Source organism: Lagopus muta, chromosome 1 (assembly GCF_023343835.1).
Source record: "Lagopus muta isolate bLagMut1 chromosome 1, bLagMut1 primary, whole genome shotgun sequence".
In the NCBI taxonomy this organism is placed as follows: Eukaryota; Metazoa; Chordata; class Aves; order Galliformes; family Phasianidae; genus Lagopus; species Lagopus muta.
The window spans coordinates 55,082,510-55,110,501 of NC_064433.1; the positions used below are offsets into that span (position 1 = coordinate 55,082,510).

The 27,992-nt window shown below is 39.9% G+C and overlaps 1 protein-coding gene across 11 annotated transcripts in view; it reads right to left on the reverse strand.

Annotated features, from left to right (window-relative positions):
* Positions 1-27,992, reverse strand: part of TBXAS1 (thromboxane A synthase 1) — a 243,959-nt gene that overhangs the window by 84,475 nt on the left and 131,492 nt on the right. For 10 of the 11 annotated variants that reach the window (XM_048960640.1, XM_048960600.1, XM_048960590.1 and 7 more), the window contains 4 exons: positions 22,326-22,442; positions 14,919-15,007; positions 11,555-11,703; positions 9,752-9,882 (listed from right to left, as the gene is read on the reverse strand). In XM_048960640.1, the coding sequence (XP_048816597.1) occupies positions 9,752-9,882; positions 11,555-11,703; positions 14,919-15,007; positions 22,326-22,442 (486 nt within the window). The remainder of the gene's footprint in view (positions 1-9,751; positions 9,883-11,554; positions 11,704-14,918; positions 15,008-22,325; positions 22,443-27,992) is intronic. The other variant, XM_048960650.1, reaches the window with a different exon arrangement.

Consider the following 27,992-nt stretch of genomic DNA (forward strand, 5'->3'; position numbering starts at 1 on the left):
GGACAAGATGGTTGAACCAGAATGAAATATCATAGAACATCTTTTTCATAACTACTTCAGAAATGGTCAGGCTGTATTGCAAAAAGAAGGCAATCCACGGGGCTTAGGGGTTATTGTAGGCAAATGGAGACACAGAGAGACTAACAGAAACATTTCAACATCACCCAGCAATATCCCAAGTGCTGCAACTCCTCTTGTAGTTTGGAGAGACAGAGAGGAAGGAAGGTGAATCGGTAACAGATGAAAGAAATATGAAAGATAAAATTAAAAATGATAATACTGATAGAGAAAGGAAAAACTGTTATATCAGTTAGGTCAGTAAATCTATAATTTTTTTCTAAATTAAGAATTTAGATGCTCTCCAGTTACACGTATCAGAAAAAAAATCTGTAGAGACAAAGTACTCAAACATACTACTGCTGTGAATGGCAAGGTAAAATACATACATAAAAGTCCCAGTCCCAGTCAGCAGATCCCTTGAAATTTTAGATCAAGAGTAAGGTTAAAATAATACTACTAATAAAAGGTTTTTTAAAAATGGCTATGCAAATGAAGATTAGAGGTTATATCCCAACTTGGCATTAAAGGTCACCACCCTGCTATGCAGGAAATTAATCTCCAGATGAATTTTGTTCTATTACAAGATTCCCTTTGTTTGTTGCCTGAAACCCCCACACCCTGGATGAAGACCAGATCACGGATTAAGCAGGAAAAAGGAAGGGCTTTCAGTGACCTAAAGCAGGCTTTTCTGAGAAACTTGGGAGGGACAGACCACAAAAGCAACATAGGGAAGAGAGGAGGAACCGAGAGAGGGCAAAGTTGGAAAAGAAAGCACATGGGCATAATTTCGGGGTGAAGGTGTTTTTTTTCAGCCAAAGGCACAAATACTGACACTGCACCATGAAGGACAACAAATAAAAGAAAGTAAGAAAATATATATTAGATAAGATATACTTAAAGCTGAGGGAAACACAGCAGGAAACAGTGCTTCCAATCCTATAGGAAAATGACCCTAAAAGACACAGGTAATACTGCTCAGGCTGGATATTTTCCATGGATGAGAACATACAACAGAAGGGACAGATTGCTTACTGATTTGGCATGTATCAATATATATATAACTACACACTGCCTGCTCTGAGTGCTAAGAGGGAAAAGAGATGCTTTAATCCCATCCCAGAAGGAAGGGAGCCAGGCTAAAGCCTCACCGGTTAGGTGCAACTCTTGTAACTCAATACTTAGTAACATTTCCCCAAAGACCCACCAGGAGCCCACAGGTTGCAACAGCCTCGATCCAATTATTTCCTCTGACTGAAGTATCAAGAGAGGTTCTAGCAAATAAGGGGACAAACTTTATGTCTGAGGTCATGAAACAGCGGTATTGAATACTATGTATAAAAAGTATTAAAACCTATGCCACATCCTCCTCAAACAGATGGCCTTTCAGAAAGATTTAATCAGACATTGAAATGCATGCTGCGAATACTCATTACTAGCACAGGATCAGGCTGGGACAAGTGGCCAGCACTGACGTTACTGCCTACAGGGAATTACTGCAGGCATAAACAGAATTGTCAGCGTTTCAGCTTCTCTCTGGATGACAAGTACAGGGTCCCCTTGCCATCACAGGGGAGGCCTGGGAGGGTAAAAGAAAAATTAATGAGAGGTAGGCCAGGTCTAGCTTACAAGGGAGAAGCAAGAGACCCAGACCTTCACAAGGAACAACAACCTTCTTTTTTCTTTTTTTTTTTTTCTTTTTTTTTTTTTTTTTTCTATGGCTTCCTCTGTTTTTCACCTGTACTGGCCAAGCCACCACAAAGCTCAGTGACACCAACTACTGCTTGATGGATTTCACCTTCAAATCACGAGTTCTTGTTCTTCTTATGTTTATGGACACAAACCAGAACTGTGACCACCATCTCTCCTTCAGCATTAACAACAGAAAGAACAGGATATGACTACAACACCCAGCACACAGACGGAGATGGAAGCTGAACTGATAGTTTCTCTGGAAAAGGCAGATTTGCCATTTAATTCTTCTCTCCTCCAGTTTTTCAGGGAATTTTCACTGCAAATGTTATTTGAAAAAGTCCTTACACTATCTTTTGGCCTGGATTTTTGATAAACAATATTTTAAGTGACTGCTTTTACCACATAAACATAATTTTAAAAAGTCATTAAAACCCTTGACATTACCAACAGCTGAGCATGTGGGTTTATTTATTTTTACACTGGGTGAAAAAGCCTTTATTTAATGCTAAAAAAAACCACCCTTCTCAATTAAAAGATGTTTCTCATATGCTGTAGATCAGCAAAGCCAAATGTCCATACTCACTTCCTGCACTGGCTGGTGAAAATAGGAGGAAAATGAATGCAAGGTTTATTGATAGAAGTGTTTATGTCCTTCCTCCCTATGATTCTGAAGGCATCCTGTTGGCCTAATGACTTCCTGTGAAGTAATGCTGCTATAGGGCACATCTGAACCTCCCCAGTTCTGCCCAGTGAGGGGTAAAGATACCTTCTTTTTTGAAGGCCACCTGAAGTACCTCTTCCACTCACCTTTTAACAAGTGAGGTTAGCTTTTTCTCCAAAGATAACCACATTTTTCTGTCCGGTCTGTAAGATCATTCCTGGCAACTCCACATACCCAAAAACTTCACCGATCTATTCAGTATGAACATCCTGGTTCTTTGATTTCATTTCTATCCTTCGATGTAAGTCTATGCTCTTGCCAACCGAAGCATGTGAGCAGTGCTCCAAGAAATCAATGAGATTGCTCGCCCGCATGAGGGAGCCTAAACCGTGCCTGTGGTAAGACGTGAGATATCAGGTAGGGGATGCTGCTCCTGAAGAACTGAAGATAAACAGCAGTGGCTGAAAAAGGCTAAACAGGAGCATAGCTAGATGGAGATATTGGGGAAAGCATCACAGATGTCAGATTATTTTATCATGGCTGCTGCAGGGCTTGCTGGACTGGGGTAAATAATATATACACTATACCACCTGCCTGTTCCTTGCCTTGGATCTATAAAGTACTCTGATGTTTAACAGAGGAAGCAGTAGGAATGGTGTGATAATGTCAAAGGGCAAGTAATAGCAAGCAAATCTAGAATGTGGTGGCCATCAGCAGGTAATCAAGCAGACATTTGCTATCCCCTCGTGTCAGCAGTGCTTGCACTCTGCCACACTCACAGTTGTGCTGGGCCACAGAGCTGGGACCAGATGCAGAAGCAATGCAAAACTCTCCCTGCTTCTTCATCACCACACCTCACGGAGGTGAGAAAGTCACCATTCTCCTTACTTATTCTGTCCTTGATCTCTTTTCAGCAGAGAGACTGCGGAACTGTATTACCTGATGAAAGCACCTCAGCCAGGCACGTCAGCCCAAGCCTGAAACCAAAAGATCCTGTTTTGTAGGCCTGCAATTAATCTTTGCAAAGATAACAACACACTGACCAAAGAATTTGAACTAGTGACCAAAAGTAACGAGGACTTCAAGTTCATCTCTCTCTGAGGACTCAAGGCCTTGCTGTGTTTAAATGCCTGCTTAAAAAAATCCTCAGGAAGTTATAAAATTCATTAAAAAATTCACCCTTTAAAAAAAAAAAAGAGAGATTTTTCTTCAAATTTGGGAAGGAAAGAACGCAACTTTGAAGGCAAGCACTAATGGCTTGATTTTCAAAAGCTGCTGAATAGCTAAAACTCCTTTTAACATAATGCTGCTTTTCATCCTGTTAGACTCACTGCACACTGCCCAAGCACAGAAACCAGATTTAATGTTCAGAAGATTTTTAATACATTCCAGAGGACCTAAATCTTCTCCTTAAAACAGCAGAGATACAGGTTTGCAATTTGGGCTCAGACCCCGTATTTAGCACAGATTTATTTATTTATTTATTTAATCCTTAAGGCAGATTTGCTGTTCTTGAAAACCCACTTCACTTTCCTCCTGACAAAGGCAGCAGATAAGAATATGATCAAACTGCGGGAACAGCCTCGTGGAGCAGCATCCCTCCTGCAGACTTCGCAAAACAAAAGGACCAGGCTGATCTGTGTTTTACTGACTTTATTAATCAATAAAAACAGATAATTTAATATTGCCACGCACTATGTATCCTTAAACGGACACCACCTTCTTTTAAATATAAACAGGTTTTGCTTAGTTTTCTACAATGGCAGGAAAACTGCACAGTATTAGAAAGTGTCTAATCCTCCCATCTGCCGTTTCCTTAGAAAAATATTTACTTTTAAACATCTGCACTGCATTTTCCACAGTTCAAACACACACATAGCTCCTGGAATGTACATAGCATTTAGCAAATTTTTAACTAAGTTTTCTTAGTAATTGTATAGTTTTCCCTTGACAAGGAGAGGATCAGACTTTTTCAGGAGGATTACCTCTGCTCAACTAATTTCAAGCAGTTCTTGAATAAAATAGTTCATTAGTTCAAGAAAAGGAAAAACTCCAGGGAACAGCTGGGGAAGGAAGAGAAAAGAACAGAGTGCCACAGTAATTAGGTTTTCAGATTGTCCCTTATCCTGCAGAATGCAGGTACACACACACGTCCCTCTTCCCCTTAAGTAAAGCACTTAGGGAAGCTCATCGCATGTTGTTCCTTGGGAATCAGTGTTCCAGAGATTAAAGTTGTAACCAGGCCATCGTTTCCCAGAAAGATATTAAAAGATACCACTTCATTAAAGCATGTTACTATAGCAGTGAAAGGGCAGTTACCTCCCCCTCACAAGCACTTCTCAAAACTCAGCTCAGTTTCCTGACATATCAGCCCTTTTTAGGCCTTCATGGGTGATGCTGCAATAACCAAGTTCTACTCAGCAGGAACCACTTGTACCTGCCCAGGCATGTGGACTTGTACCTACCAAGGACTGGGCATAGTATCAGTCAGGAATAAGAACAGGAAGTGAAAAAAAATGGAGAAGGATGTTGTAATTGTTTTCACTGGCAGTTGCTGACCAGAGGACAACCTCTTTTGTTTCAGACCTAGCACAATAAACAGTATTCCAGTGCCATACCAATCCTTGGGAGGTCAAGTCACCTACATGGATGAAAGCACCAGGGCTTCTCTGTGGCTTAACACCACATGGCACAAGAGCAGCACTTCTCCCATCACAGAATGGTAGAATCACCAAGGTTGCAAAAGACCTCTAAGATCATCCAGTCCAACTGTCCACCCACCAGCAATAGTTCCCAGTAACCATGTCCCTCAGTACAACATCTGCTTGTTCCTTGAACACCTCCAGGGAAAGTGACTCCTCCCTGGGCAGCCTGTGCCAGCAGCTGACCATTCTCGGAGAAGAAGTATTTACTAATGTCCAACCATCGTTTGTCTGCTCCAGACATACAGCAAAAGCATTCAGGCAGCCCATAGATATCCAGCCAGATTGATTGAACTGCCAACTGAGATGTCAGTGAATACAGTTGTGGTGATACTTCTCTGTGCCTCGTCTCCCTCTCATTTCAAAACAGCTTGAGACCACTAAGAAACAGCTGATCAGCATCAGAAACATCATAAGGTCACTATCTTCCTAGCATGGATCACTGACCTTGTATTATGCATTCACAGCAGACACTATGACTGGAAAAATTAAGAGACACTGAAAGAATGTGTTGCAACCTAGAGAAAAGAAGGCTGTGGGATGACCTCATTGCAGCCTTTCAATACCCAAAGGGAGCCTACAAACAGGAAGTGAATCGATTATTTGAAAGGGTAGATAACAGCAGGACAAGGGGAAATGGTTTTGAGTTGAGGGAGGGGAGATTTAGGTTGGATGTCAGGGGGAAGTTCTTTACTGTGAGAGTGGTGAGGTGCTGGAACAGGCTGCCCAGAGAGGCTATGGATGCCCCGTCCCCGGGGGTGTTCAAGGCCAGGTTGGATGGGGCCCTGGGCAGCCTGGTCTAATGCTGAACGTGGAGGTTGGTGGGTGGCCCTGCATGTGGTGGGGGGGGTGGAGATTCATTATTCTTGAGGTCCCTTCCAGCCCTGGCCATTCTGTGATTATGCAAACCTCCTTGAATTCTCCAGTTCTCCTTAACAACAGTGTATATACTTTGAAAACTGAATTTTCCTGCATATCTGTTGTGATCCTCAAATATCAACGCTTTGCAATATCCTTAAATTGTTACATTCCCAATGTTATTCCTATGGGTTAAAAATAAAATTCTGGCCTTTCTTCTGTTGAGGGAGGTCACTTTCATCCCACAGCGTTAGGGGTTGTAATTTCAAGCACCATGAAAGACTTCATGTAGATAAGATCATTTATAACAGACTAGCATGTCAAGAACCAAGCAACAACTTAACAGAAGAAAAAAAATACCATACATGAACAATGATTTACCTATCAGATTATTAAATGAACATCCATCAAACTATCACTTATCGAAACAAACAAACATTCTACCCACCCTGTTTCTGGAAGCATTTTGCCTAAGGGAAAGATTTAAACCTGGGCAGACAATCAGAGTAAGATATTTGAACCCTTAAATCCTACTGGAGTCTTTAAAATAGATTTTAAGTGGTGCATTAAATTTGTGCAGCTTCTTCTGAGCAGGGTGAATTTGTTCTCCTATAAACAGTGCAAAAAGCTTTATACAATAATTTGAATCAATGAATAAATGTAATATATTAAAATTTCTGAAGTACGATGACTAAATGTTTTTGTACATAATCCAAATGAGTGGAATATCCAGTACTGAAATTATTTGACCGACCACAGAAATACAATATATAATTAAAATGACATCTGTAGCACTAACTGATGGAATGAGGAAAAGTGACATCACAGATCTCATATGAGCTGCAAGCATATTATTAGATCTAAACCTGGCTGTAAAATTACTATCTGCCTGTAGGATTATCTTTAGGCATTTAGAAGTATTGTTTCATTTACTGATGGAACATGGATGATAACAAGCTGACTGCCTGTCACATCATTTTTTGGCCTTTTTTTATTCTTTGTTCATGTTCACAGCAGATGAGAGGAAGACAAGCTTCAGCTGAATCACTTTCAAGGAGCTTTTTCATTGTTTTACAGTATGTTTCAAATGCTTTTTTTTTCTCCCCCAGAAGATAAAAACAAAAACATTTTAATGGTGATAAAATCAATGAGAAGTAAAAGATGGGCACAGTGTAACATCTAGGAATATGGCAATCTAAGGAATTTCCACTGATCTAATGCAGCACAAGGAGACCATAAGATTTTGCTTACAGCTCTCATTATTAGCATAAGAAACCAGTAGTTACTGGTTGTATCATGGGATCATTAAAATTCAATGCCAAAACTGCTATTGATTTCGGTGGCTATCTTTCATCATGCTATACCTAGGACACAGGTCATAATTATTCTTCAACCACAGGGCTACCTGGGACACCTAATCTCTTTAGATTACATTCCTACACTGAATTGGACAGCAGTTATATTTTGATCCACTTCACATTTCGTTTTTAAGTCTTTGGCAAATTATTGTCTTTTCTTGTAACAAAACTTGTGCTCCACTGACTTCAAATCCAAGAGTGGATAATAAGGCAGTTGGTGAAGATAGGAAATAAAGGAAGCTTCAAACTTTTCAGTCACTATTGAAAGCCGCATTAATGATTCTTGAACTGCACAGGGGATTTAAATATGCTCTCAGAAAGCGGGCCCTATGAGTCTGACTAACTCTTAGCACTTGAAACTGTTCCCATATGACAACTTTGCAAATTAGGTAGAAGTCCAGGAGCAGGTGGGATCACTGCCAGTCATGGACTTTTGCATATGCTGTTAAGGTAAACATGGACCTTGTACTTTCCATGCTGTCCTGATACAGGACTACTACTGTCATATGTTATCCTGAGCTGGAAGAGACCCACAAGGATTATCAAGTCCAACTCCTGGCTCCACACAGCAACACACAAAATTCAAATCCTATGGCTGAGAGCTTTGCACCTCCCAATATCCCTTCCAACACAATCTTAAACCCCTCTGCTCCATTAACCACTGAAAGCTGCAAACAAATTGCATATGGAGAGAATGACTCCTGCTTGTCTCTAGAAACTCATTTTTCTTTTCTTTCTGTCCTAAACACAATCACCTGTTGTCCTTTATCTGGGCATTCTGCAGTTTGAGAATGACCATCTCTAATATAAACAAGAATTTAGTCCCTGACTGATGTTTTCAGTGTTACTGACACAGAAATACATTCTACTAATACATAACACTAATACACACAGAGTTAATACATTAACTAAATCTGACTCAAAACTCTCCATACGTACAGTTCCATAAATGGGCTATTAAAAGCTCCCACTGGATCTATGCACTAGAAATGAAGTGTCTGCAACAAGCTTACACACATCACCCATGTTACTGAATCATGAATTATTTATGACTACTCAGCAGCACACACAAATTTTTGGATGGAAAGAAGGGTGGAGAAAAAGACGTAAAGGCTAACGGGGGAAAGGACTTAGAGAGATGAGCTGGACGAAAGATAGGAAGCATGGGATGATCAAGCACAACAAACACATGAGAATTCACTACAAGGAGTGTCAAAGAAAAAGAGCAGAACACGCAACACAGTACAAAGCAGTAATATTTTTGAAGTACAATTTGATTTTTAAATGTGCCCTAGATACAACATTGCGTAAATTAAAATCTATGCTCTCCTGCAAGGTGACAGCTGTGGGGCTAAGCTGTGAGAAGAAGTTGGGATGATCCGATCCATCCTTACCTGTGCTGTTATTCTCATCAGAATTGCTGTTCATTTCAAAGTGGAAAGAAACATCTCCTTTATTTCAGTATTAAAAGCTTCTTGATAGGTATGCTATAGCATATTTCCAGTCAACTGATATGCAACACTTGTCTCTGTTTCGTTTACTATGGAATTCTATTTTATACTCTTTGTTTCTCATTACACATCCATAATTAAGTGGTTAACTTGTTTTTAGGCAAATTACATGCATTCAGCAGCAAAGAATGGCCAAAAAGGAAAAGAAGATTTCAAGAACTTTCATATTCCAAAATTGAAGCACACACTAGTTTCAAAATATTTCATACATCATAAATAGAGAGAACATTATTAAAATGTCTGTGCCTTCAGATACTTCACAACAGTGATTAACACAACAAAAATCAGAACTGCCTTATGTCTAAATGAAAGAGATGGGTAACGGCCGATTTGTTACTAATACACATCAATTGTTTTACATACTAAGTAGAATGTACTAGTTTTCTTTTAGCCATAGCAATACAAAATGTCTGCTCTTAAACAGACATGTCGGTTCTCTTTTCCCAGTTTCAGAAGTAGTAAAAACTGCCACAGGAATATGTGAAACCCTTGTCACCTGCTAGATAATGACAGGATTGAATCATTCTGTAGGGCCTCTTCCCTTTCTCATTTTATTAAGAAAAGCTTAATGACTCCCGACTAAGATGAGAAAAAAATCTACATGATGAATCTCCTTCCTTCTGGATCCAGAAAGTGGGTTGGAAAGTCATCCCAGATCCAACATTCACTGCATCTTTATTTGAACAGAAATACTGAGAGAAGCAGCCTTTTCTGTAATGTCTTAACAGTTCTGCATCAGCACTAAGCCTGGATGACGGTACATGAAGCTAAAAATGAAGAAAATCCTCACTAAATTGCTTTGAATGTTCAAACAGACTGAGTTCCCTTTTTCAGCTGAGGCTCATGCCACTTCCAGTTTTTCCTCAAAGCATTTGTTTATCCATAAATTTGTCACAAAAATGGCCTTACCTCAGCTGCATCTTGCTGGTCTCTGAAGACAATTGCATTTTTTATAGTTTGAATAAAAAATCCATTCAGTTCCTTTTGTTTCTTGTTTGGCAGAATCCGAAGCAATGGGATCATTATGAATGGGAAAGAAACTGTAAGAGATTTTTACAAAAGGAAACACTGAAGTAGAGTGTAAAAGCATGTAATACCCCCCTCCTTTCATTAATATTACAAATCTCATCAACTGGGATGCGTTATTTTTGTGAAGGCTGTTTTTTTCTACTTTCTCTCCCTTCCACTCCTGTATGTCAGTACAGCACTTCCTTTTACAATTTCCATTTTGGCTGTGACTTCTCTGCTTGAACAGATGCCCACCAAGCTTGCCCTGACTTGCAAGTCTTCCATAATGCTTCCAGATTTCAGTTCAGCTTCCTGATGCCACAGAGCCAATACAACAAAGGGAGGAATAATTTTCCTTGCCTATGCAAATAATTACACACAGGAGGTGGGTGATCTTGAGTTAGCCTAGGAGATTCTGGCACTGATGCATGCAACTGTGTGGTAGTCATTCCCATTTAAAGCTTTTCAATGCTTGGGCATTGGTTTACTGCACTCTGCACTCCTTTGCTTTTCAAAGCGGATCAAAGATTCTTAAGATAGAAAGTTACTACAAGGATGGTCTCCAGTCCATCACCTTTAGAGTCAGGTGCTAGACACCAGAGTGCAGTCCTGTACTAAAACAGACCTGTAATTAACTCATGAACAGTTTAAAACTGAGAGGAAAAAAAAGTCATCAGAAACCCCCTGCTGCCAAAAGCATAACACAGTTTTCAAATTAAGTCTTTTTTGTTTGTTTGTTTGTTTTGTTTTGTTTTTTAATGGAGGACCCAGTATTAGAAACTGGGAACAAATCTCTGTCCCTTCAGAAATTAGTCACAAATCCCACTTTGCAACCAGGTTAAACATTAACCTCAGGACATTTTGGATGCACAGTTCCAGAAGGAAACAGTTCATGTGCTGCTAGTACAGGTGCAATCTGTAATGCCAGTAGGATCAGATGGGCACAGGAAGCTTTGCCACCGCAGTACCTGACACTACTGTGAACAGGTCTAGATAGCACTACTGTAATAACGTTATCAATATTAATTACGTTGCACTTCTTCAGCCCCACTTCTCACTGCCCTACTGTTCCAGATCTGGAGCTAAATTATTCTGTACCATATTGTTGCATTCCCAATCTACCCATGTGAAAATAAACTGATTCTCTTAAAGACAACCTGTGCTGGCACTTAACCATCCTTATCCTTTACAGCATCAGCTAGGCTACTTCTATTTATTTAAATGAGAATTTAAAGGACTTATGTTATCTGTTTATGCTCATCTACGTCTCTCCTGGTTATTAGTCCACTGCTGTTTATGGGTGGGATTTCAGTTTCTCTACCAAGTAATGTGGATGCACAAAAGCTTTGTTCTCAGGCTTCCAAAGGCCACACATAATTTATAAAATATGTATTAGGTAACAGTTACTCTGTTTTAATATAGAAGTATAGCCCACAGGCTATCGGTCCCAGAAATGTTCCACTCAAATCAGGATGAAGCATTGCTTTTTGTGACTCAGTTTCTGGAGGAAGTTACATTAACCATGACAGGAGTTGTAGATCATACTACGATAATCTAAAGGATATACTTGGGCTGTAGGTTGAATTCTGAACACATCTGAAATAAGTCTGCAATACATCTTCCTGCTCCTGCTTGAGCTTCTTTTGCATGAATGATTTTCAGAAAATAACCATAAAGAACTAGACAAAGGTGGACTATACTTACGGATTAGAAAAAGAAGAGGCTTAAACAAAGACATTTCAAAGAATGTTCTGCAATTCTTAACAAAGGGGTCATCAGGGTTCTTCTGAGAATCCACCTCAGTACCAAAAGCTACACTACCAACAACATCCAAAGTAAAGCAGTTGTAACACCTGCATTGAGAATAATAAACCATTAGCTGTAAGTTACATACTCATTAATATATCGATCCCATAAACACCATGTAACATCGATTTTAGTCTCTGATTTTCTTTTTGTTTTTAGATTTGAGTTTTAACAGATGTTTCCATCATTCTGACATATGCCAGTACTTACTAATAACAATCTCTTCTTCTAAATCAAAATGCTTTCCTGTAGCTCAATAATTTTACTAATAATTTATTTTAAAAAATCAAGTGTATTTGTTATTATCTAGAATTCTAATGTGGAAATTCATAACCAGTGTTTGTAGTTTGCAAAAGAGAAAATTTCTCACTTAAAAATGCAGAAACAACATTTCATACCAGTTCCGTTCTGAACATTTCTGAACATTCTGAACATTCTGAACATTCATAACATTCGTAACAGTTCTGAACTGTTAGTCACAAGACTTCTGGACTAGCTGGATTACTGTGTTGAGGCTAATGGAACGAAGTTCAACAAGACCAAGTGTTGGGTCCTTCACTTTGTCCACAACAACCCCAGGGAATGCTACAGGCTTCCAGCTACAGGCTGGAAGACTGTATGGAAGAAAAGGACCTGGGGGCATTGGTTGACACTCAGCTGAACATGAGTCAGCAGTGTGCCCTAATGGCCAAGAAGGCCAGTGGCATCCTGGCTTGTATAAGAAATAACATTGCTAGCAGGAGCAGGGAGGTGATCATTCCCATGTACTCAGCTATGGAGAGACCGCATCTCGAGTATTACGTTCAGTCTGAGGCCCCTCACTACCACAAGAAAGATGTCTGGAGTGTCCAGACAAGGGCAATGAAGCTGATGAGGGATCTGAAGCACAAAGGTACTGGGATTGTTTAGTCTGGAAAAAAGGATGTTCAGGGGAAACCTTACCACTAGAACAGTTACAATTACCTGAAGGGAGGTTGTGGTGAGGTAAGGGTCAGACTTTTCTCCCATGTAACTAGTGATAAGATGAGAAGGGAGGTGAGGGTTGGATATTAGGAAAAATTTATTCTCCAAAAGTGACCATTAAATGATGGAACAGGCTGCCCAGAGTGGTGGTGGAGTCACTGTCCCTGGAGATGTTCAAGAAATACATGGATGTGGTACTGAGCAACATGGTTTAGTAGGGAAATATTGGTGCCAAGTAGTCAATTGGACTAGATGATCTTGGAGGCTTTTTCTAACCTTGGTGATTCTATGATTCAGTGAAAAGGTCCTTAAGTAAAACTTCTTATTAAGGATTTCTTTCTTGTTATTGATAGCTCCCTTCTAATACAAAATCCCAGTCAAAACCAAAAGGAACTGACATCACATGAAACCCGTAATTCTTCAGAGGAGAAGCAAACTTTTTAAGAGCTACAAGTGATGTGTAGACCTTGGCATCAACACTTTAGAACTTACTGAATCCTTCCCCACATATCTGACCATTCATCAAGCTTTTTTTCTAATGAGCATTAGCGCATATAGTAACTTGAGATAATGAACTGCAAATGTGAAATATCCTTGCAATCTTCTGATTCTTCCGATCTGTTTGCAATTGAGTGTTTTGCTATATTTTTTCTGTGACTGTTCTTTACTATAAAAAGCTAATATCAAATTCTTCTGGTGTCTTAACCCAAGTGAGCGCGAATTAGAAAAAGACAGGACTAGGGCCCAGTATATTCCATGTATATACCATGAAGCAGAATACCTCTAACTACAATACTTGGACCACAGCTATTCTGAGGACTCTAAGGCAAATGTGGAAGAAAAAAAATGCTATGGAGTTAAGTAACAACTTTAGATTTTCACCTCTTACACACACACTAAATGTACTATTGAATATTGAAATATTAAAAGAGAGATTCCACAATAAAATAGTTTCAGATGTATTCAATCACTTATCTCACAAAGCTTAAACATTACATTTTGAGTTGTTGACAAAACACAAAATGGCTAAAGACAACTAACATACAGAAGACAAGAGATTGCAAATAGAGTACCTACAACCAAAAAATAGCTCCCAAGACAGAGAGAATCACATCTATATATGCCAGACTGGCTGAAATGGAAGTATGATAAAACAACTGGAAGATCATATTTTCAGATGGTCCACATCACTCATTTCGACTTTACAAAAGTGCCTCTTGAGAGGTGAAACCCCATCATGGATCAATAGCTAGAAAACTAGGCAAAGAAAAAGGACAAATGCAAAAAAGGGAAAAACCCAGGAGGGCTGAAAAGTTCAATTTTAATCAAAGCACTATGGTAAGTGCAATGTATCTCCAAGTTTCATAGTAACTCCTTAGATGTATAATATAAAGAGATCTTTGTACACACACAGGCACTTGCATACATACATACACATGTACTGTGCAGGGGATGGATAAATAGTGGCTAAATATCCATTCCTTTAGATGAAAAAAAATTATTTGCACTACTCCAGGTTGGGGGAAGTCATGAGGAACTTCAGAAGATGCTGATCAACCTAGCAAATGATGAGTAGGTAAAACAGTGCCTAACAGAAAGGATGTACTTGAACTATGCATACATCATACAGATGCCTTAAAAAAACTGTGTCTGCTCAGAGAAGAGGGTAGAAAATATTGAGGGAAGATCCCTGCTGAAAAAGCAACAAAAAATAAGATAATACAATCATAAATGCATAACAAATAGGAGAAAGCACAGTACAGAAAATATTAAAGTGCCATTTTATAAATTAGCGGTGCATTCTAATCTGGACTACCAATCTCATTGTTTCACAAAAGGCTAGCATGGCATTAGACAGGGTTAGGAGGAATGTGGCAAGAATGATTAAGCACTCAAGAAATCTCATACAAAAAAAGCATGAAAGTAATGGAACAGAAGGATTTGATACTAGGTCAATTCCTATATTTGCACGTTATTGGCAGAAAGTAGACAGTAGTCGAACAGAGACTGGTGCAACTTTTCTTTCTGCTTCCAGATGTTAAAACTTCATTAAACAACAACTGGAAATACTGTAGATGCTTTCCCAAAATTACTTTTAAAGCACGCAGTGTCTCCCCCCAAGGAAGAAAAGGCATCTGTATTACACATCCTTTGTTCTGTGATTTCCACTTACAAAAGCAAGAGGAAAAAAAAAACTTCTGTTATGCATACAGTAGGTGAATGTTTAGAATAATTGTTGAATTTCTGATACTGACTTTTTTTTAAAACCTGGTATTAGTTTCTGGTATATTGAACGTACCTTTGGATATCAAAAGCTCTGCCAGAATCTGCATAGACTTTCAAGTTACTCAGCAAGACATCACAGGCCTGGTTTATTAGTGGTACCATCTAGAAAGGAACGCATTCCATTATGAATATTGTTAAAAATTGTGAAAAATAACAATAATTTAAAAATCAATTATTCTAAGTTAGTCTTATCCAGTAGACGGCATAAAGTTCTTTGGTTCTTCCACAGGTGCTGTCAGGCACTTTTGTATGGGTAAGATAAAATGCTGGGATTACCTGCTAAAAGTAACCCTACATATTATAGGAAAACCATTCTCCAGCCTGGGGCCTGAACTCAAGAGGCTCTGATGCTTATTTGACCTTTAATTCTTGTCCACCTATGGCTATATACCTAGATAATCTTTTTTTTTAAATAATTCCCTGTCCCATCTGATGATCTACCATGATCCATATTTACAGTACACTGTATTTAGGTAACATACACTCCAGATCAGCAGGAATAACGTTTTCTATGGTTCCATAGTCTTATAAAGATATCACGACCAGAGGCCCAGCATTTCCATTCCCCTATCCCTCAGTCTGAAGAATTTAAGGCATACATCGGGAAAAGACCATGCATATCACTACAGTTTCATGAAGAAAAAGTACAGCTGTTACACCCAAGAAAAGGGTTGCCTCGAGTGGCTAGCAGTTCTTTCAGTCACTGGCACATGATGGTCAGGTAGAACTAACCCACAGCCTGCTATAGCTAACAGTGAAATATTCTCTTCTTTAGTACTTCATGGAAACCAGACACAGGCAACCACCAAGATTTCCTTAAAGTCTCTCTGTAACTCTTTACATATATAAGGCATCAGACACTTGCCTTGATTACACATTCAGGAGGGGCAGAGGAAGGAGACTGACTGCTACTTTGAGTGAGGGAATAGCAGCAATCCAGCCATTACCCCAACAACACTACCTACCATGACTCTTTCTCCACAGGCTGCTGAGAGACCCTCCTACAATTTAGTACCCCAGCCTTGCCTCAGTTATGCCAAGCACTAGCAGACATATGCACAGCAAACCATCTTTCCTTCCTGAGCAACCTCCTTCAACATACGGATGTCAACAAACATGAGAACACACTTGTCCTACTACTCTGACATTCTTGTTACCAAAAAAGACTTACTGCAGCCTCTCAGCACAATCCGAAAGCTCTGCAGGCTGCCCAGCCAAGTCCATTTTGCTTGGCACTTCTACCTCTGTGAAACTGGCATAACACTTTGTGTGCAGGCACACTGCCATCCTAACACATGGGCAAGACTATACGCAGTCAAAAGGCCAACGTGGGAGCATCCAATGTGTTTTCCGAAGGCAGAAGTCTCAGTTAAGAATGTATTGAGCAGCTCTCAAGGTCTCATACCTATACAGGACAGCGCAGATTGTTGCTATTTCAGTTCAAAGCTGGATTGATTTGGGCTGTGCAACAGGAGTCTCACAAAACAATTTTGAAGCCAGGTTAGTATTCTGTAAAAGCAGCTGGTATGTATCTGCGAGGTGTGCACCATGTTATAAAGTTTTCTGCCCTTTTTGCTTTCAAAAGAAGGTCCCCTGCAGTGAGCTTCTTCTCAAATGGTTCATCAAAATTAACACATTTCTGTTCAACACACTGAACCAGGGTGAAATGCTTTATATTCTCTGGGTCCAGACCTTCCAATGAATTGAGCCAGTCAAGGAGAACAAAATGAAAATCCATATTTTAACAGGTACGATGTTTTCTAAGCAGATGGTGATCATTTCAGATTTTTCTTTTATTGCCTCATTTTCTGTTTTCTTCAGCACACCACCAGACTTGAAACTACCCAGCTGGCTGCTATTGCTTTCCAACAGCTGGCAGACGTGGTCAGGGCACGTATTCCTGGCCAGGGCACCTCACAGCACGTCTGAACTTCCCACATTCTACCAGCCTTTCAAAAATACTGTTGCAATTCATTTCTAGCCATAAGATATATTTACTAGCAAACCTAACCAGGAAAATGGGGAGAGGGACACATGGATTAGATTTATTGTTAGAATCATAGGAGAGTCATATTAAGAAGACTTTCTTTGCATATGAAAGCTACAGAGGATGTATACTCAGGAATCCTGGGTTTGGGTTTTTATTCTCCTGAGGGACATAAATTCTTCCAAGATTGCTAACTACAAAGACCACAGACTGAAAGATTCTCAAGTCCCTTAATACTTTAAACTCTTTGTTCAATCATCAAGAAAAATAAAGTAGCATTGAGGGAGGTGAACTGCACCAAACTTCAGAAATCGGCACAATAACAGACACGTTGATCTGCACTGCCTTGGGTATCACTAGCTTCCTATACGTTATCATTTGCCAGTCAAAATATAAAAGCTGCATAACCTGCCTGAGATTCAGATCTTGGTGGGTAAACAAACCCCAGCTGCTCTGTGTTCAGATTGGCTGAGAGTAACAGGATGAAGAAAAATCTAAACAATATGGTCCCTGTAAATATTTGTTCTGCCAGTTATCTAATAGCAAGAGTAGCCCAGAGTCCAAATTTCTTTCTTTTGCCAAAAGAGAGCATTTGGGGTTAAGGTTTTCATGATGCCAGGGGCTTTGCTGCATTAATCCTGCCAATACGCGATTTGGCACATAACAACAATTAGCTTCCGATTCTGCGTATGCAGAGTGCATGGGGATGTTTGCACTGTTTAAAGGCATCAGCCTCACATTCCTCTAGTTTGATGTGGTCCTTGCTATTTACTATTATCATTCTGTTTATTATTAGCACCAAAACTGTTAGGTAGAAGCCTGGATTTTATTCACGATAGGCAGACATAGTATGGTGAGGTCATGGCAAGCCTCCTGTCCTACAAGTGAGATAAAATACAAGGGAAGGAGGAGGGAAAAAAGATACATCCTCAGCATAAGACTATCTTCTGTTCCACATTTCAAATCACTGACTAAAACCAGGAAAAGTACAGAGGTCTATTTTCATCAGGGAGGGAGTCTCCTTCTCTGGAGATATTTAAGACCCATTTGGATGCTTGCCTGTGCAACCTAGTGCAGGGAATACACTTTAGGAGGGGGTTGGACTTGATGATCTCCAGAGGTCCCTTCCAACCCATATTTGATTCTGTAACCCCTCACAGTGGGGCCCTGCTATTCATGGGCACAACTTATCAAGGAGAGCAACTCAACCATACACTCAAGTTGCAGCCCAAGGATATGTACATTTCACATACCAGCTCTTAACTCAGTGATTTGCCTCAACTAAAGTGAATGCACTTGCTTTACTTAATAGCAACAGCAATTTCCAGAGTCCCTTCCAAAAAGCCTCTGACTACTGTCTAAGAGTAGAGAAAATCAAGGAACCCTCTGTGGCTGCGCTGTCAGATACTGTCCTAGTGGGATCTGAAAGATCTACACACCTTCAAGTGACACTAGAGGATTTTCTTGCACTGCTTTGTTATGTTATCACAAGTTCTGCTTTGTGTCTCCCTTCATTTGAAGGAAAATGCCTTAACACAAACTCCACTTCACAGGTTATTTAGGACTGCTACATTACACAGCACTCTTTTCTTTAATTTTTGTGTTCTGTTTTGTTTTAATAGTTAGTTAATGGAGAAGAGGACACCCAGCATACTGATAGGAGATGACAAGAGTACTGCAGCACCATCAGAATAAATAAAAATCAATAGGTTTTCTGCTGGTGTTGGCTGTAAAAGAGAGCAAAGCTATTTATCAAGTCTGACAAGGGGTTCGGAACTGCAGGATCATCACAGGCACCAGAGTAAAAAAGAGAAATAAGAAATACTAAATAGGGAATCAAGATCAGTACAGCAAGATCACTAACGTATCAGCTTGTTTCAGTACATAACAGCTGAGGAGAGCATGACAGGGACACAGGGAACTTCATCTTTTACTTTAAAACCTCCAGCTATATTACTTCACAAATTTCTCATGCATTACAGCTTGGATCAACTTTCAGTGGTTGGTAATATTCCCATTTAACAAATGAAAAATGTTTCATGTACAGAGAATTTAAGTAGCTTCTACTGATCTCACAAAGGTAGTCTGTGAAATGAAGGCTGGAAGTGAAATGCCTTGGTTGTCTTGCTTCCTATCTTTCCTCATTCTCAGTTCTCCCACAGCGATGGTACATAGAGTCTACTTAAGAGTCTCACTGTGAAGTGCTTAATATCAGATCTTCTACCAGTCCCAGTGGCATCTCATGTGGGATGAGACTGCCAAATATTACTGCAGTATCACACCTAAAAGTCATCTAACTATGCTCACCATTACAGCAGTTGAATTTAGTGTTACTTGGAACCAAACCTTCCTTCAGATGAAGTGGAGTGTTTTATTAATCTTTGCATATACATTTGAAAAAGAAAACTTAAAAGAGAGAATACAGAGAGTATGGAACTCCTGGACAACACTAGCAAAGCAGAGCACAGCTTCTTAAGTAAGAAATCGAGGATACAGAGCAAATGCAAAAGATGCTAGAAAATTCTTGGAAAGTGTTGGAAAATCAATCTCTAAATTCAAGCAGCAATCATTGCACTGGCTCCCCAACAGCTCTAGAACCTCTGGTTTCAATTAATTGCTCCTAACTGTACACATTTCCAGGATCAAATTTTCTTCATTTGGCAATCAGTTCTTGGAAGCTTTTGCCAAACGGAGATGAAATTTATCATGCTTAGTGAAATTCTCAGTGACACTACACCAATATTGTGGAGAGAAAAGGGCAAAACACATCTCTGTCCCCAGCCACATCAGCTCAGTGGAGTATTATAGGTCAAACCCTAGCAAAATATATTCTCTCTGGGTTTTGTCCTATACTGGACAGCTCAAAGAGTAGATGATCAGTTTCTGTTATTGCTAGTACTGAAGCTATCTTTTGGCATCATTATAGAATCATGTGTTTCTGAAATGGAGATATCAGGAGTCTGTACCCAACTCTGGCTCTCTGCACATCTTCTGTCTGAAGGAATTGCAATGGGGAGTACAGAGTTGTTAACATTTATAGCTCTGTCACAGGCTAATAGCTCCCAGTTCTTTCGGAGTGTCCAGACAGAAAAGTGTATGTTCATAGCACATCTAGAGGGTTGCAGCGCACAGGGAAACCACACTCCAGAGCTACTCTGATGTTATATGGTCTCCCCAGTGATGCCGGAGCATTTGCATAGAGGAACAAAAGAAAGGTAGACATCTGGGGTGAACAGCCAGGGAGATTGTGGTGATTTTTTTTTTTCAGAGTTCAGATATCTGTGGCAAAGGAATCAGCGTCCTAGGAGAAGAAATGAGGTATTTATGTAGCAAGATATATAAAGAAGTATCAAACAACAAGTCCAAGTTCTTATGCAATAAATTCATAACAAAACTAACTCATTTATAATTCATCGGGTTAGAGAGGAAGAGTTTGTTATTAACAGGATGCCTTCTAGATAACCCTGAATACTCTCTAGTATGGTCAATAGTAGAACACAGTATTTCTATTTCCATGCTTCTGTGTAAGTTTTGGCAGAGTACTGAATGTGGGAGAGTTAAATAGTGGGATCATAATTAATGAGCATTGATTTCCTTCAAGAAGTGTTGGTATGGCTACTAAATTAAACAACACAAGAAGCATACGAGTAAAGAGTTGCATTAACTTCAGATCCAAGGACTATCCATCTATTTGGGTTGAAAGAGAACTGCGGCGTACATCCATACAAAAGAGGCTTTTAAGCTAACATAGACTTATTGCCAGTATTTCTGTGGACAGGAAGGGACAGTCTTCTTGTGAATAAATGAAACAGAGAAATAAAGTTGGGCCTTTTTAAAAACTACTCTTCTCTCTCTTTGTTTTCCTACTTTGTGTAGACTAGGGGGAGAAAAATAGCATTCCCAGGTAACTTAGAGCCTACACCCTGTACACAAAGTTTGGAAGAGGTTGAACAGGAAAAGCCGACCATCAAGTAAAAGTAAAGATTGCAATTCTTGTGTGCATGCTGGATACAAGGTGCTAAGCGGCCCACCATTTTACCTTCTACCAGCACCTCCTCCAGCACTGCAACTCCACCACAAAGCGTTGTGAAGTGAGCAACGTGACTTCTCCCACCTCAGTTTCATTGAGTCAAACCCTGCAGACCTGTATCTGCCTGGCCCCAAAGCAGGACACAGAGGGTCTCAGCCTGCTCACCCTCACCTCTCTCTGCTGGTGCTGGCAGAGGTAGCTCTGTGCAAACCAGGGGAAAGAGGGCATTATCTTTTGTCAATTCACCAGCAGAGAGCCAAAGCCGGGAGCTGAGCTTTGCCAATGACCTGCAGTAAGGCAGATTAATTTCAGCTCAGAAAATGCAAAAACTCTCCTCTCCCACCACACCATCAGCGACTAATCGGTTGAATATTTAAAAATCCTCGTGTCCATAAAATTCCACGATGGAGCCGGTGACAGAGCAAATGTCGAGGTGCATAACCAATGATATTGTCAGTTGTGATTAATCAGCATCTCCAGCAGGCTTGCGGCCAATTAGAATTTACCATAATAAGGAGGTGACAGCCGGCGTTGCTAAGCGACCGCTGTCTATAGAGCTGAAAGAGCCAGACACATTTAGATGTTACTGTGGATTTCGACAGCGGCATGTCAAAACAACACAAGCGTCTGCCCAGTGGAAAATTTTACAACCAAGAACTGGGCACCGGATTGAGGCATGCCTCCCTTTCAGAATAAAATCCATACAGGAAGAAGTGGTGGTTTATTGGTTATTTTTTCCTTTGAAAGAAGACTTTAACCAGTCGATCATTTATCTGCATTTAATTAAGAGATATCGTGTCACTGGAATAGAACTTTGTTACTGAGTAATGGGTTCCTGTGGCTAAGTAAATGCTGAGACGTTTATAGGAAATTAGCATCAGGTCAACATGGAGACATTTATTTTCAGTCAGAGGTATTTATCTGGCAATGACATTCTGTTCCAGTGACTTATTTTATTATATGAAAGGATTAAAGAATAAAAGGAGGGGGGAAGGAGATGGAGAAATGAAAATAGACTGACAGCAGTTCCCGTGTTAACGTGAGAGCTGCTGACTCTGCAAATAATGAAAAGCTACGCTCCAGTTGGGAGCAATAACCTTTTCTGTACTCTAGCTCATTCCTAAAAAGGCTGGAGTAAGATTTTATTTATTTATTTTTACTTTGCTACACTTTTATATCGTATATATATGGAGAGGGAAGATCATCTCCTCAGATGAGCTATTCTGACTTACACCGGTCTATGACATGGATCACATTGTACACTCTCAACTGGATATACTACTAAGATCTAAGCAAATTGACAAGCGGCAGAATTTTTAACCTATCCTTAATACGGAGTAGATGCTTACACAAAAGAAAACTACGCCTTCTAAATCAGGAAAGCAACACTGCCTATACCTTACCTCTTTCAGTTTGGCATCACTGAAGGCTGGGGTCAGCAGGCTCCGGACATACTTCCATCTCTCATCACGAAGACAAAGGATGCTGTCAAGCATTGGCTTGGAAATCAAGTTTGGCTTCTAAGTCAAAAGAAAACATGATTCAGTTTTAACACAAAGGCAAGTAAAGCCTACTGGAGGCTCTAGAATTTGGTAAGACTGGCCGTGAATGGCATTGCATAGCTGTCCCAGGACGACAGGGATTCAAGTCAGTCCCAAACACCAAGGTAAACACGGATGAAGCTACAGAATATTTCCCTCTTGTTGCCTGCATTTCTCCTTGGTCTTGTAAAAGCCCTAGGTCAGTCATCTGCTCCTTACTCAGACTGTTCTGGTTCTGTCGCTTCTGATGCTCTCCTGTGATTGCCAGCTCTCCTTTGCTGAACCCTGATTTCTTTTCTCCCTTTCTAAGGTGACTAGCAAGAGGACCTGTCAACACTCCTTCTCTGTGTGACATGAGTGCCAACATACTGCACGCGGGTGTTGGTGGGGGACACGATTCCTGGTGACAGCTGGTATGTCAGACTGTTACATGCATTTTCAAAGTCTTCTGAAAATATGTTGATTAGAAAGCAAGTTTCGGTCCTTACTCTGTCTGTAAGGAACTCTCTCAGAGTGTTTCTGAATGAAGATATTCTGGCTTGGGGTTTTTACTGCTTCAGAACTTGGTCTAACATATTAGTAGCTTAAAGCATTGTCCCATAAAGTTCTGTACTGAGATAATTGCTATGGATTTGCTAAATGTGAAGAAATCCCTTTACACAGAACAGTGATACATCAAGAAGAGGACATTTATTTATTTTTTAAAGAGAGGAAGCATGTCAGAAAACAACATCATTTTATCTAGAAAAGGCCTTATAGAAAAATCTCCAAAAACTTCTATTATTTTCAGAGATGATTACCTAATTGTTCTTGAAGACATCCAAAAATCAAGATTTGATAACCTCCCCAGGCAATCTGTTCCAGTGCTGGCTTACTTTCACCAAGGCAGCACCAGCTCTGTTCCTACACAGTGTGTAGTATTTGTGTTATCATGAGCAGGCATAGATAACAGGTTATTCATTCCATGTGCTGCAGGCTGTTTTCCTCCCTATTCACCCCAGAATGCTACACACCACAGCATGACACTGTTGACTCATGTCCTGGCTTATGGTTCAATGCAACTGTCAGACTTTTTTTCTGAATAACTGCTCCCTAGGAATTATTCCTCAAACCTTTATCTTTGAAGCTGGTTACTCCTAAAAGTAGTATATGTTGAACTGTGACTGTTCTTTTTATGATTACTTCTGACTGATCAAGATCACTTTCAGTTGTAGCTGTTTCTTTCACAGCACCCTTCATCCTTCCCAACTCAGCATCTTCTACACAGTGTCATCACGCTCAATGCTGCCACCATCTAAACCATTAAGAAAAGTACTGACCAGCATTTGTAAAGTGCCTGCCTCTGGGATCCGCCTGACACATGCCTTCATTCTAACAGTGGACTGTCCCTAAACCCTTCCCTCGTCATCTTCAATCAGTATTTCATGTATTGCACAGCCATTTCCTCCAGACAAATCATTCTAAAATTGGTGGGTGGGGATGAGAGGTGTATGTTGCAGTGCAGATAACACGTTATAAAAAGACACTCACTTGTGCACTTGAGATCTGGCACCTGCCCAGGATAGCAGTGGTTGTATAGCCCCTGTGTTAACAGCAACAGGAGTCCCAGTACTTTCCCAGGAAAAATGCAAACCCACAAAAAGTACATGTTGGCATTCCCAACATTATCCATTGACTCTTTTCACACTCTTAACACTTTTCTGAGTCTTTATTTTGTTACTAATGTACATAAAGAATAAGTTCTTACCACCCATTACACACCTGAATACCTTTTGATTTTATTGTCCCTACATGCTCTTCTTTTAGCCTTGCTCCTGGAAATCGGACCTATTTTCCACTTTATAAAAACCCTTTTTCCCTTTAGGGGCAGTGAAATGTTCATGATTTAGCTACAGTGGTCTTCTACTGCATATCCTTAACTTTTCTGCGTATTGGAAGAATTTGTATTTAATATCTTCTTTAAGAAGCTGCCAGCTCTCCTTAACACCTTTTCCCTTTACACTTGCCAGGAATCTCACCACATTGCATAAGCTTTTAAAATGCAGAAGTTCATTTTATATTGTAAGCAGTCTAACATGATAGTTTTAAACAGTCAGCAACACCACCCTGTGTAGTATAGTAAAGCCACTGAGCTGACAGTACAGACCAGTTTCGAGCAAAGATGAGCTGTTTTCAAGTGGAAGAGTATGCAATGGGATATTAAGCTGAACGAAGACATAGAACCAGGTATTCTCATGAGATGACTACTCTGAGTAAAATACGGGTAACTCTCTACCATACACAAAGCCCATACTACTTCATGTGATAAGGAAAATCTGGACAGGCAGTCAAAGCTGAAGTTTGGACTGTTTTCTCCAAGTATCCTCTTTAAATAAATTACCTGTTAAATAAATTATCTGTCTTGTTTTTACTTGGAGAAAGTACCACACACAAGTTTCTGCTCCACACTTATTGTGCAATGTTAGGGAAGCTTTTTACACTAAATCTTAGCTCAGATGGTCACTAAGTAAGTATTCCTTTTTTCTTTGCTCTTTGGCTTCAAGCCCAGAAGACCAGACTACAGAGCCTCTGAGCACTCACTGATGCAACTGAAATAAAAAAAGAAAGAGAATATGATTTGATCACACAAAATATATTGACCCTAGAAATGAGGTCATCAAATTGGGCCCCCAAATTAGCAAACGCTTCTGGACCCTTGCTCCTGATTTATGAAGGGGAGATACCATATCACCTCTTCTGAATTGCTACTAATACATCGACATTTCTGAATTGCTCAGAAAAAAAGTGAAAGAATGGAAAGGCAGTTCCCACAAGGAAATGATTGATTAGTTTTCCAAGCAAGATTTGAGTTGTGTGCAGGAACATAAAAAGGAAAAAGGAAAAAAATAGAGAGCAACACTTGGAAAAGTATTTTGCATCCACTTCTGAACTGAAGGCTGCCCAATATGTGCACTTTATAAGACAGATCTCCTCTGGAAGACAAAGCTCCACTTAGATAATAGCAGATGAGATATAAATCTGACTGTGTTTGACTTGAAAGCAAAGCCTCTTCCTAAAACCAAACATTCTCCCCTAAAAATGCTCCTAATTGCATGAAGACTGTATATACAGTGCATTCACAGAAAGGGGACCTGTTACAGAACAGGAAGACTGTTAACTGAAATGCTGTAACTATGACACTAACCGTAGCATTGCCTTTTTAGCACTCTATGTCAGCAATGCTCACTTAGCACATTTTTGGTGTGTACAGCATTATACATATTTAGATGCTGCAAGGAAAGAAGCACAGTTTTGGCCATAAATTACTTTATTCTGTCTTTTTAAATTGGGTGTTCAAATACATGTTTGTGTTTATTGGAATAGCATCAGTGTGACTGACAGCGGATAGCAGATTTCATTTATCAGGTTTTTCTTGTAATTTCTGCAAACATTTTTTTCATAATTGCATAACTTGTGTTGTAGGTTCTTGGAACAGGAATGAAAACGAATTTGATATAACAATGATCTTGATGTATCTTAGTGAAAGATGCAAGTGTTATCTCCTTCCAGATAGACAATGTACTAGCTGTATGTTACAATTCTTGATCCTATAAAATTCACTAAAACATATTACCGTGGAACGTAGCTGTAACATTTTCAGAGGTAGATTTTGTTTTTAAGGTGGGGAAGGAAATTGCTTCTAAGTCAAATGCAATCAGACTCATATTCCATCTGGCATTATCTAAACACCCAACAACTGCTATGTAAATCCTTCTCCTGTGTAATCAACCATTTTTGACCCCAGTACAGTAATGCTGCTCAAAAATTATTGGCAGCATGGTAATCTGCTGCAGCATACCCACACTGTGCTACTGAGTTCCCACAATCGCAGATATGCTATGAGAAATAACAAAACAAAAACAAACAAACAAAAAAAAAATTGCAGGAATTTGCTTCCAAACATCTTTGAAAGACCAGCGCTTTTAAAACAGAAACCAAATGTTTGTAGATGAGCAGCATCGTTGTAATTGATGCAAGAATTCCCTCCCCATTATGCTGTTCCTTAGGCTGACCGTTCAGACCTAGTTATTGGCTTGTTCGTCCCCCAGTCAATTTGGCTTGCTGTGTATTTCTAAATAATTCAAGCCAACAACTGTTTGGCTCTGAGGCCAAGTGGTACAGCACACCTCCTGTCCCCAAGGTTAAATCGCTTTCCCGAAGAGAATGACTGTATCCAAACTGCTTATTGGTAGCTATGCATGTTAATCTCTTGAACTGTGCCCAGACTGTGTCTGGGGGAGACTAATCAATACAGGACAAAACCATGCTAAGAAGTGCATCAATATGGACATCTGTAGGACTTACTCATGCACTAATATCCCAGCCCTGTTTTTTTTCAGATTTGTTACTAAAGCCTTTGGCAATTCAAAAATGATTTTCTTTTTTTTTCTTCTGAGTTTACCACCTAAAGGTTAGGGCTGCATCACAGGCAGCAGTGACTGTCTGAAGCAGCAGGAAGGCTAGCATCACCACAAAATTCCCTCAGAAATCTTTCCTCATGATTTGCAACAAGCAGAAGAACACAGCCATGCGCTCTTAAGACATCTCAAAGAGGTGAATCTTCAAATGACCTTAAAGGCATTGCTAGAGACCCTGAAGAACCTACTAGCTCCAAAGCCCATGTAAACCATTCATGTCTTTTGCTCATCTGCTCCACAGGCATAGATAACACAGCAAGAAATGAAACTGTGAAATTGAACCTCAGAAATTTAATCTTAATCATTGTTTACTGTCCCCATGTTCAGAACCAATAAAAGATGATCTACTTCTGGAAGTTATCTTCAGCACTGAAATCCAGGTGAGATTCAGACAAGGAACTAAGCTCTTAAAATCCCAAATCCTAACAGCAAATCCAAGAGTAATTTTGGCATTACTGATAACTAACAAACACTATTTGCCTTAGTGCAAGTATTCAGCTTTCTTCTAGCCCTGCAGGCCAATCGTAAATGGAATCCCAAACTCTATACCCAATAACAACCCTACAACCCATGCTGACAAAAGCCATTTGCTCCTCTCACTTTCAACCTTTGCTCATGGCATTGCAGTATCTGGGATAACATCCAGTTGTAGGTCCTCCCTCTGCTTCTTGTCCCTCTCCAGAACAATTCTGGGATGTTTTCTGAATACAAGGTATAGTCCTTCTCCTAGCCCTCAGACTTACCATGCAGTATCTGTGATAGCTGTAGGGGGTAATGGGGTTCAGTTTTCTCTCCCTGGGTGAGCTCCACAGCCCACGTGCAGGAATAAGCAGCAAACAGGCCTGCCACACGGGTAGACCAATTTGTTCATCTCTTTATTTTCAAAGTCTTCTCTTGTTAAAAGCACACTTATAATTAGGTGTTGCCATCCTGTTTAAGAAACCGTGCTTTAATATTTAATTTAATGAGAAATCAGAGAGAAGGTTAGTAGCAAAAAGGAAAGTTTCTATCCTCATCCTTCAGACATGAGTTATTGCTAAATCCTTTTCGTATTATTACTTCCTCAGTCCTG